The sequence below is a fragment of the Perissodus microlepis genome, chromosome 23 (assembly GCF_051167445.1).
Source record: "Perissodus microlepis isolate ML-2025 ecotype Zambia chromosome 23, ASM5116744v1, whole genome shotgun sequence".
Lineage (NCBI taxonomy): Eukaryota > Metazoa > Chordata > Actinopteri > Cichliformes > Cichlidae > Perissodus > Perissodus microlepis.
In genome coordinates this window covers 39,007,379-39,019,508 of record NC_140482.1, presented here as the reverse complement: position 1 = coordinate 39,019,508, position 12,130 = coordinate 39,007,379, and the positions used below count along the sequence as shown (strand labels likewise).

At 40.0% G+C, this 12,130-nt stretch overlaps 1 protein-coding gene across 1 annotated transcript in view; it reads right to left on the bottom strand.

The window, feature by feature from the left end:
• Positions 1-11,583, bottom strand: part of LOC146362120 (disintegrin and metalloproteinase domain-containing protein 10) — a 31,789-nt gene extending 20,206 nt beyond the window's left edge. The window contains exons 1-6 of the mRNA XM_084921641.1: positions 11,408-11,583; positions 9,054-9,201; positions 8,692-8,810; positions 7,931-8,086; positions 2,690-2,775; positions 1,758-1,880 (exon numbers count right to left, since the gene is read on the bottom strand). Of these exons, the coding sequence (XP_084777767.1) occupies positions 1,758-1,880; positions 2,690-2,775; positions 7,931-8,086; positions 8,692-8,810; positions 9,054-9,201; positions 11,408-11,468 (693 nt within the window). The 5' untranslated portion in view covers positions 11,469-11,583. The remainder of the gene's footprint in view (positions 1-1,757; positions 1,881-2,689; positions 2,776-7,930; positions 8,087-8,691; positions 8,811-9,053; positions 9,202-11,407) is intronic.
• Positions 11,584-12,130: the final 547 nt, after the last annotated feature.

Here is a 12,130-nt window from a genome sequence, read left to right as displayed (position 1 = left end):
ACCACATGAGCCAAAGTGTGAAAAAGGGTGTAAGTCATTATCAGCAGAGGTTTTGGGTAAAACCATTGTGTGACCTTGCCCAACCCTTTCAAGTGATCCTTTGAGATCATCTGACGCAAGATGTGAAGCGGGTGTTGAGGTGCCTGGGAAGGGATCTCAAAACTGCACTGTAGGTGGCAGACAGTTGGAGTTGTAAGCCACTGCCTCTGTTCAAAGATGGTGGTTTACAGCGGATATAGATGGCTTCTCTTACTCCTCTTTCAAACCATCTGTCTTCTCTGTCCAAAATGTGAACTTTGGCATACTCCAAAGAGTGACCTTTGACCTTTAGATGCAGATGCACAGCTGAATCTTGTCCTGTCGAGGTGGCTCTTCTATGTTGTGCCTTGTGTTTATGGAGTGGCTGTTTGGTTGCTGCACTGCACTACATATTTAGCTTGCGTTTTAGAGTTTTGTCCTTGGGATGAACCAGTTTTTGTCTGAGGGTGTGGCTGGGTCTGAAGTGTACTGGGATGTCGTGCTTGGAGAAAATTTGCCTATGTCAAAGCATAAAGCGCTTTGAGTTCTCAGGTAGACCAGAAAAGCACTATAGAAGAACCAGTCTGTTTACCATTCATCACATTTTTATCAATGATTTTCTAAAACTTTGATTCTGATGTGAAAGACCGTGTTTGGGTAGGCAGAGCCAGCCATAGTTATTATCTGCTTGGCTTCAGTTTTCAAAGAGTTGGTGAAAAAGGGAAGGCAAGATAAAGCAAGGTAAGCATGGACAGTTCACCATTTACCATGCATTTAACATCTAAACTCCACCTTGTTCTCAGCATGGCAGTTTTATAGTTGTCAGTTGTATGTTTTAAAGAACATACTGAAGAAACTATTTAGAAAAATGATAACAATTCTGGTGCAGGTCTTTGCACCTGACACAGAGCCTCATTTAGCCATGTTTGCAGCCAGTGCAACATAATGTCCCTGCAGTGCATTGCGCCACGGCTGCTGTGTGCGTCAGAGCGGGGCCTGGCATTTGTATCTTTGTTCGGCGTCAAGGTAGCAAACACTTTTATTGTTGACTATCTCAGAGGTAAATAATGCAGCACAAATTGTTGTCCACTCAATCCTTTGATGTTGGTCGATACAAAATCAGACAAAAGTTTAAGTCGTGACCAAAATCCAACCTTAGCCCAGCATAATGCTCCTTTGATATTTAAATAATATGATAGCAGGTAAAGCCTGACGCCGTGTACTGAACTACTAGCTGGTACAGTTACAAAAAGGATGATAAGCAGTAAACAACCATAGATTTAGTATACAGTTTTTTTTTTTTGTCTGCCTGTATTTTGAAACAAGAGGCTTGAATGATAATTTAAAGTCTGACTAATGATTGCACTTGTTTCATTAGGATAAGGTTTTACTATCGACGAATGACATTAAGTGACCCGTGTACCCAAAATCCAGGACACCGAATGCAGTTAAGAGTGTGTAAACAAAGCGTGGAGAGTTCTGCCAACAGGATGGGAAATGTGCTGTGATTTGATGCTCTGTGCTCTTAAACGAGCGCCCTGTGGCCCTAAAGGCAGGGGATCTTTTGTTTGTGATGTCAAAAAAGCACAAAGAATCGGAACTATTCTTAGCTCTGTTTTTTGTTTTTTTTTACATGTTTCTATTTAGCTTTTTGTGAATCTTTCTAACCTTTGCAGCAATCCTGAATATCTGAAGCCAAACTTGTTAAGTGGCAAATAAAGCAGTTTTGAACTTCTCACCTGAGCCACAACAGCTTCGACAGACTTGAATCTTTTGTAGTAGAGGTAGTCAGCACGAACGTGGAGGAGGCAGGTGGTCTTTGACTCATCCAGAGTTCTCCTCGCCCGGCTCACTGGTGCCTCCTGTGGATAAAAATGCAAGAACGTGATGCAAAAGAAAACAAACTGATGGGAGACTGATTTGAAGTTTGTTATTCTCCGTAGCAAATATTCAACAGAATGTACTGAAATTAACGATCTGATTTAGGGAGAAAGATGTCATGAAGTGGCAAAAACTGCACATACACGAGTTTAAGAAAATGAAAGCAGATGAAAGTGAGACTTTCTTAAAAGTAAATGTTGACACAGAGCTCGTACTCATGACCTAGTGGGAGCGGGGACAGGTAGTGGCGGGAACACAACTTGGATGCTTAAATGGGAAAAACATCTGTTGAGAACATCTCATGACCAAACAGTGGAAGTGATGTCTGACAGGAGGTATGTTGTTAAAAATGGATTCATACTAATGTCCCAACATTCACTGTTGACAATAGACTTTGAGAGCACCACCCACTTGGTCATAGGTTAACAATTTTCCACGTGCCCATGGGGAATATTAGATTAATTGATACAGCAGATGTTTATAACAGCTGTTCTTATCATTTTACAGCCAAGGTCGCCTGTGAGGCGGCCGCTCAGCTCCCTGCTGGTCACCACGCTACCGGCGATGTGATAACAGCCTTCTGGAGTTATAAACAGTAACTTACGCGGTGACTCACGAGGCCCAATAAAAGTGAATGAATGGTCAGTTATAAAAGATGAATCAGACACACGAGTGAATTTCTTCCAAAAACAGTTATAGGATTGGCTATAAATAAAGATTACAAAGGAGGAAAGAGGAGGAAAGTGGATACAGAAGATCCCTCATTCAGTTTATGTCTGGATGATCATACCTGACTGGATCTGAGGTTTTGGGCGAGGACGTTTAGAGTTTTTGCAGCACAGAATCCATCGGGGGCAGACGTCATGTATGACAGAGCTAGTAACAAACACAGATATTTACAGTCACAAAAATACTGAATCTGCACTGTTCTTCTACCTCGCCTTTAGCCAAATACACAGAAAGTTGCAGATTGCCAAGCCAATGAGTGACGCTTGTCCTTGAGCACGTTTATTCACGTTGCTTTCTCTTCAGTCATGCTAAATAGCTGAGCAGAGATCAAAGGCTTGCTCCACCTGCAACTATTCAAATTTACTGGAACAAAAGCGACATTTAGAAAGATCAAAATAAACACATGATGTGATGTACTCGTCGGCCACAGTGTGATCTTGGAAGATATTTGTGCTGATATGATAATGGTAAATAACTTGCTCTGCATGTTTGTTTCTCTAGGGGCAATGATCAGTGAACAAATACTGAATATATGCATGTAAGAACTGGACTGCACAGAAAAATGTCCTGCCTGTACTGATTGCTAGAACTAACCCCAACCCTGTACCCCAACCACAACCCTGTGCGATCCTTATTCTCTACTAAATAGTTGCATGAGGTCACAATAAAGACTTTACTCCTCTAATAAGAAAAAATCTACAGCTGTTTCTGGATTTTGCTGGGAAATTTTGAAATTCTCTCTTTTAGACCTGTTCCTGCTATACTTCATTTTATTTATTTTTAGTCATTTCCAAATGGAAGTTAATATCAGCAATTAGAACAAAGAGCAACAGAATATTTAAAAATCAAGTGAAAGGCCCTCAAACTGGAAACTTACACGAAAATCACATCACATGATGCAGATCAGTCATGTGGTTCCACTCTTGAATTTGCTAACGATAACAAAAGCTGGGGATTGGATCCTTGTTGCACGAGCGACCATTCGTGCAGCAATCATGGGCAGAAGCACCCTCACACAATTTGTAAATAGGCCTGCATTTGGAAACCAGCACACTGGTCTGGAGTGAGAGCAATGGAGCCACATGTGGAAATGATGTTATAACTGCTGCTCTGATTTCATTAAAACATTGTCCATGATTTGCAACACCTCTGGGAAGGCTGTCTCATTCAATCTGATGCAATAATGATGGGTCTGCAGCCACGGGGGGTATTGCTTTTGCATGTTTTGGCGCATCATGTTGCATTGAAAAAGCCGCAGAATTTCACAAAAGTGCAAGAAGTCAAAAGGTGCTCACACTGAAAGAGTACAAGGTTTATAGTCAGGAAACCAGTGCAAATGGAAAGTAATGTGCATTAATGTTGACCAAATATTATTGAAATCCACAGTTACAGTAGAGTCACATGACATGATGATAAGTGACTTTAAGGGGTAATGCAAAGTTTGTGTGTGAGAGACACTCAGGCATGAACCTACAGTGAGAGAACACATGATTGGATCACACCATTATACCAAAGTCCTTCAGCCAATCAGAAACCCGTAATTCATCCTATACACGGCACGAGTGGGGGTGGGTATAGATGCGGAGGCCGAAATGCTGGGTGTCGACTACCCACAGACTGAATTATTTCCAGACCACATGTCCATGTTCTCTTCCTTAGTCTGTTGAAGAGTCTCACAGCAGAAGAAAATCTTTGTGTAGTCAAACTTGCAAGCAAATAGTTTCTTCTTTCTAATATTTGTTAAAAAATAAACACCTTTTTTCAACTGGAAACCAAAGACAGCAACTAAATGGATTTAATTGGAATGGCCTCTTGTACAGTCAGGGCAAACAGAAAAGGATTTTCCCAGATGAAAAAAAAATCAGTGTCACATTTCAGCCAAGACCCTCATTTCCAACAGATGCTGGAAGCCACTTCTACCGTGAAGAAAAATGTAGAATATCCAATCCAGAGTCAAAGTCTTATTCCAGCTTTTTAGTGTAACAGTTACATTATTTACACACAAAACAAAAATTACAATCCTGCCACACAATCACAGAACAGTTAAATCTTTAATGGATGCTCTTCCTGTGCATAAATTGTTGCATTGTGGTGAAGAGATTTGGGTTGTTTGGGAGCAGGTCCAGAACAGGCACTGAGGTTGGAAATGAATAAAATATGTGTGCATAGGAGAGCTCCGTTTTTGGCCTAAAGTTACTGTTTTAGGGGCCAGATGAGCTTGTTGGACCCCCTTTTTTTCTGGGGGGCTGGAGCCTATCCCAGCTGTACACAGTGGGCAGGTCGTTTGTCCTTCCCAGGCCCATGTTGGACATTAGACCTCTCTTTCTTTTATCCCATAGCCTCTGTCTCTTATTGTACTCGCTTTTATTGTTGTCAAAATATTAATTTAACAAAAGTATAAGTGTCACAAGCATCATCTGTGATACAGTAGTATCAGATAAACTGTTTCCAGCGGGTGTACATTACTCATGAACACATGGTCGTTGCCCAAATTAGATCTTTGATCTAACAGTTATTTAGTGGAGTCACAGTTTGCCCGATGATGTCATTTGCACACTAACTGGGAAGTTGCTTGGCGATCCTACTTCAGATATTTCTCATCAACCCACGTCTTCTCTATTTATGCAATTTATGAAACTTAAATACAGCTAAAGGTACTTCCCACTATGAATGACACTTGCTGAGTATTTGTTTGAAATAATGTAAGAACATTTTGATGCATCTTCAGCCATTTTCACAAATGCACTGAACCTTTCTGAATTAATCAGCAGAGACTCAAGTGTCTAGCCACGTTGGAACAGATTAAATGGTATTAAAACAGCAAAATGCAAAGTCTGTGTGGGGTCCTGTTGTGCAGATTTACCCAATGTGAGACTTGCCTCCTGGAAGCTCGGATTAGGAAGCACCCTCACCTGGATTTTAAGCAGTGAGAACAAAGCTCAGACAAAATACCTCCCTTTGTGTGCTACATGCCAAAAAGGACAACTATCATTTTCAAGAGCTAAGAACTCTTACTTTTTCCATCCAGAGCATCACCTACATGCAACAACTGAAGCGACTTTAGCACCGACTCAAATGTTTAATGACTTTCTTGTATTGCTGGAATATCAGGAGTTCAGCCGGGGTGAGAGTTATTTCTCAAATTCTCCAAGCTTGCATGTAATAGATCAGTAAATACAAAAAAGTAGATGTTTGAAGGTCCATTTATGTCACTGTAAGATTACAAAATGTAAAATAAATCCTCAGTAGATGTTCTGAAGAGGACATATATTGTGGGCGACGACTACTTCCTGATTGTAAAGGCACTTTCAGTTTGGAGGAGCAATTAAGGACCCAGCAGTTAAACATTAAAAGTTACAATAAATGTGGATATTTATTACTTTTCATTTAACCAAAAGGAATTTGAGGTTAATAATTACCCATCATTCCTAGGCTACTCCCTAGCAGTAGGAAGTAACTGCAGGTAACTCCCTATGCACGATCTCAGGGGCAATGAGTACACATTCCCTGAAACACTGTATGTACTTCCAAAGTACTTAAAATGGCTTAGATGGCTAAAAAGATTCATAATAAATAGAAATTTTAAAAAAGTAAATTCTCATAATCACAATGGAAAGTCAATGATATGTTTAGGTAAACTTAAAAAATATAAAAATATAAAACTAAAAATTTTCCTTCCTTTTTGGTATTGTTAATTTGTTACACTGACAGTTATAAACTGCATTTTTGCAACATAATTGTTTTTTAAACATCTAGGGGACAACCAGTTTCCTCTGTCTTTATTTATGCAGCCCTGAAATTAAACAAATTTGTTTCTTATTGCCTTTTTAGTATTTACATGCATAACTTAGTGTTTAGTATGTGGGTATGTCCCTAAGATGTGTCTATGCATTTTAACTTTTTTGCATGTAGTTTAATGACCTTTAATGGTATGATTGCATTAGCCAAAACAGATACTGATAATTTGAGTTTTTATTCAAATTTTTAAATGACCAGGACAATACTGACCATCATCTATGGGCGGAAGACTAGCTGAAGGGTTCCCACAGTGCAGACAAAATAACTTGGCACATTGTTCATATGTTCCTTAATGTTACCACACTGCACTATGATGATTTGCTGCAATATGTCCGCTCTTGGCTTGACCTGTTCCCCAGATCTGAAACATGTTATGGCATCGGGGACTGAGAGTTCCTCATGCGTCCCTTGTTGCCTCCACACGACACCCACGGGAAGTGGAAATATACACAAGAGCAGACGCATTATGTCACCCATCTCGTGGTCTAATTTACCACTTTGTTTAGAAGCATCGATTGTTTATTTATCATCTGCAAAATCTTTCACAGCTTCCTGCAGATATGCTGGCCTTGTGAATGAAAGAGCAGGATGTTAACAGCTGCGATGCTATCGCATGCAAAGTTTGGATACAGCTTTGAAAGACGCTGAAGAAACGGCAGGAGGATTAGTGAGGAAAGGCAGCCGCGGAGTCTGTGCAGACTTCTGGAGAAACGGTGGGGGGAGACGGGGTTTCTTGCACAATGTGAATTATGTTTCCAGTAAAAAGCTTTCTTGGAAAAATTCAGATACTATTGCAAATGTGCACCTTCAGCAAGGGAATCACACTTTGGCATCCACATTGATTCATATACTCTTTGACAGTTGTCTGATGTACCCCATCTGGATAGATCATATGATCCTAAGCCAAACCCAAGTTCATCTTAATCTGTTGTTGTAGAAATTGTCTCCAAAGCCCTCAAACCCTGAAGAAGTCACCACATATTGCCTTTCTTTCTTCTTCTCCTTATTTTAGAAACCTACCTCCTTCTCTCCCCCTTCTCTCACTCCTCTTCCTCCTGATTTAGGTCCAAGCCTCACCCACCCCTCCTGTTTCAAGAGTCACACCATCTTCGGTTTATCTTTTCTTTGGCCAGTGCCCAGGCAGTGAGGGCCCCTATACCCCCTCTTAAAGGGCTGTTCTGTTACATTATAAGGTCCCCGGGTACTACACTGACCTGTAGTAACATTAGTTTGAGAACTACAGGCTGCAGATACTACACAAGCGAGGAGCACTGAGGATGAAAAATTGTGGGAAAGACGTGTTGCTGTAAAACTGCCAAAAGGGCTGTTAATCAAGCTATTGATATGTTTATGCCAAAGACCAGGAAATTCAGGTCATGGTGTATCATTTGGATTGCAAATGCACATATATCCTGCACAGTGAGCATTACTGGGACCTTTACTCCAGAGGCACTAGAAGTTTGAGTGCAGGACAACCTTTACATTGAAGCCGAAGCAGTCTTACCCATGTCGTCCTCACAGTAGATTATCGAGTGGTGGTCTGCTGGACTGCTGGTGTATCTGTCAGATGGCTCTATGTGATAAGTCCCATTTTCTGTATGGATAGTTCCCTCAAACTGTCCCTGTAACACAGAGCCATGGCAGGCGGAGGCAGGTTCACCTGCATGACCAGGGCAGGAGAGACGGGGATTAGAGAGAGGTGAGATTATATATGATACTGACAGAAACCTGAATACAGGGGGCAGCAACTGCACACACAAGGTGAGGTATGGGGTAAGAGAGAAATCAGCCTTTTGCAGCTCAGATTACTTTTTTACATTTTTTTTATATATTTTGCATATTCTGTTGTATTTCTTTTGTTGTACATTGCGTAGTTCTTCATAGTGGTTTCTAAATTATCATTCACTTTATTTATCTATTCTGTTTGCCATCTGTGGACAGCAAAGAAAGAATTTCATTGTACAGGGAAACCTGTTTCTTTCCATTGCATATGAAAATAAACTTTGAAACTTGAGACTTGAATGAGGACTTTTGAAATTCTGCAGAGGATCTTTTATCCTTGTGCCTAGCACAGTTTATTTTGGCCTAATCAATGTGGAGCTATTACTAAAGATGTTTCTTCAGGTGGAACTTTCCAGATAAAGCTCAGGTTAAATTCTGATTGTAGTGAAATTGGTTAAATAGATTTTTCCTTTTTTTCTTTTGCAAATGTAGACAAATTGTTTGGAGTCCCACAGGATGACAAGATATCTCTCTGATACCAACCTTCTAGTGTTCCTGAGTAGATGTGGGAAAGATCAACATACGTTGAATCATTTTCACTGACCAGTGTAAAGTCTTTAGAAAATACTGCACTGTTTTGCCTCAAAAGCAGGTGGAAAGTCCTGAAGGGAAGAAAAACACAAACAGCTTACAGATGTGGTCAAAGCTTTGTAGTGTTGTGGGAAGTATGCAGATCTATAATCTCCTGAGATATATGGACTAGTGACTAATGTCTGACATGTGTTACAGGTTTAGGAGCAACAACAAAGAGTTTGCACAACCAGGTATTTCCTATTAGTTTAACCAAAGAGTTGTATATAGACAGACATTTTCAACCAGTTGCCCAGACGGAAATATGAATTTACCTGTGAAAAGCAGTAAAATTCAAATGCAGTGTATAGTCCTGAGATTGTGTGGCTCTCTTGGCTCTCAAGTGCCTCCTATGAAGATCTTCCCTGTCGTAAGACAAGCCCTCGTAATACTTTATGTAAGGACTGATGCTACTCACGGCACCTGTTGGAAAGGAAGATGTTCCTATTACTGAGGAAAAGCAACATTTTGAAAGTATTTTTGTTTCTAATTTTCAGGTTACTCTGATTTTAACAGCTTGTGTTGTTCTTTGAAATAGATCAAAAATCATGATGAAATGTTTTGGAACTGCTGGCTCCTCTTTTTCATAATGACTGCAATTCTCTATGGCATGCTGGATATCAGCATCTGAGCCAAATCCTGATTGATAGTGATCTATTCCTGCCTTATCCGCACTTGTAGTTGATTACAGTTTGTGGGCATCTGCTTGATGCAGGAACAATTTGGTGATAATCTGTACCGTTTTCAAAATGATAGAGCACCATTTCACAAAGCAAAAGTGATAACTAAAGGCTTACAATAAATCAAATTAACATTATGTTCCTATTGCTGAGAAGTTCCAGTCACCCATTTCAACTTATCTAATTAGTGGTCATAGTGGGGTCTCAAGTCTGTTGCAAGGCCAACATAGAGACAGACAACCATTCGCACCTACAGGCAATTTAGGATAACCAATTAAACCGCATGTATTTGGACTGTGGGAAAAAGCCAGAGTACTCAGAGAGAATCCACACAGAAAAGTCTTACCCAGATGGTGTATTTGAACCCCAAACCTTCTTGTTGTAAGGCACCAATGCTATAAGCACAACGCCACCATGCTAGCCAACTGAGAAGCTCACTAAACCTTATCCGACTGAGAACCTTTGGTCGGTCCTTATAAAGCAGGGGATCAAACAGAAACACTTGACCAGCTTCAAGCACTGATAAGGCAGGAATAGTGTGCCATAAATAAAGATAACAGTCCAGAAGCTGATATCCCATTGTGGTTCGAAATATAATAGAAACATGTTCAAAAAGATCAGATGAACAAAATCTGAAGGTCCCAAATTTGCACCACTGCCAAAGCTTGGTCATGACTGTAAGCAGCGTTTACAGAGTGATTTGTACTTGGCACACTACACCACAAAGTCAATCCTGATGCAGATGACACATTCCTATTCTTACAAAATCCTTGTTTATTACAGGAAACATATTCGGTTTTTTAAACACAATCTTTACTCTGTTTTGTTTTCCAGCAAGTTGTGTTTGCAGCTGGAGGAGGTTAAACAGCAGGGGAGTTGTTTTGGAGTTGTCATGATGTTTTCCTTGGTTTTAGATGCCTTGCTATCTAGGGCCAAGATGCTAAGGTTTTGAAATAAATGTTGCTGTGCTTTATTAATGTAAACCTAAACCAGAAATGTGATTGTCACTAAGTGTCAACATTCACTCTCTCAGTAAGCAATAGTTTGTAAAAAGTTACTTTAAAATTAGACATGAATCCAAGTCTGCTATTCATTCTATTAGTAGCTTTATAGTGCAGTGGTTTACACATGGGCATAGTAAGAAAAACATCCACAGTTCAATGACAAATAGATACATATTCCTTGGAGGATGTGCCAGGAAGCATCTGGTGTAAAAATTTGCTAAATCAGATATGTGGGGCTTCCCCTCTTGAATGAGAGCATCAAAAGTAGCTGCTTCTAAACTCTCAAAAATATCTTTCTTCTTTTTGGAAGATTTTTTAATTAGTTTCATTGTTAAAGCAAAGAAATATTAAACATTTTGAATATACATAACTTGTTGGACTTCAGATCAAGATTATAATGACACAAACTTTGCTAAGCACATTCATGCTCCAAGGGGAAAAAATAAATCCAGCAATAAACCCAAATTTATCCTAAATAATCTTTCCAGACAATATCCTCTTGGCACAATCACAACAATTTTAACCGTCTGTCTGCCTAAAACTAATCTGCCATCTGCTGAGTGTTTTCTGGCTAACTGAAGAAACCCTTGAGGGAAGAAAATTATAATTCCCTGTAGCTTGCAGACATTTTTAGTTGCCCATCATGAGTGACTCCCGCATAAATACACTATAATACACTCCAATAAGCAAGACTAAGTGTGCAAAACATTTTTCTCCACTGCTGATAACACTTTGCAAGAGCACACTTCTGTACAGCATTCCTGAGGGGACAGGTTGAGACATGTCTTGCCCAGGACAGACCAGTCCACCAAAATACAGCCATTTCATACACACACAGACACTCAGGCAGACTGATGCTCGCATACGCACATGTGACTACAAACAGCCCTGCTTATTTTAGGTCCAGTTCTAAGACCTCTTATTCAGACATTATTTAGAATCTACCTGTAATCCATTCATGGCAGCCCACAAGCAAAAGCAGCAAACAGCAGTGTTGGACCCCCATCGTCTCCTTATTGGGGCGCTCTTCTCCTTTCCTCACCTCTCTCTGTCTTTCTCATCTCATTTCTCCTTACCTTTCTCTTCGGCTTATCTCGTACCTGTGGTTTCCCACACTGGAATGTGACTACTTATAAAATTCAAGCCATGACACAGGAAGATATGAACACTGACACATTGGAGAGGCACATTCAGACTTGTTTGCTAACAGATACCTGCGCAGTTGCAGGAAGGCTTTCAAATGAAGTTGTGAGATATGTTTCTCAAATAGTTAGCATAGCGCAGAGATTCTCACTTTTTTTTTCTGGTATGTCCCAAAAATCAGCCCTCACAACCAGCATATTCTGGGGGGAATCAATTACTACTAATAAAAAAGGATAAAAGTTAAATGTTAAGGAACTAAAGGTCCTCAAGATGAAATTTCCCCAGAGCCTGCCCCAGAGTTAGAGAGCTCCTGGTGGGAAAGATTAAATGTGACAGAATCAAAAGTCATAGAACTGCTGTGAAAAAAGTATTCGCCCCTTCGCCCCTCAGATTTCTTCCTTTTTTGGGTATTTGATCATCAAACTATTTTTTTAGTAGCCAAAATAACCAGATTAAATACAAAATGCATTTTTTAAATGATGATTTCATTTGTTAATGAAAAAAAAAACCTCACTAAACTTGCCT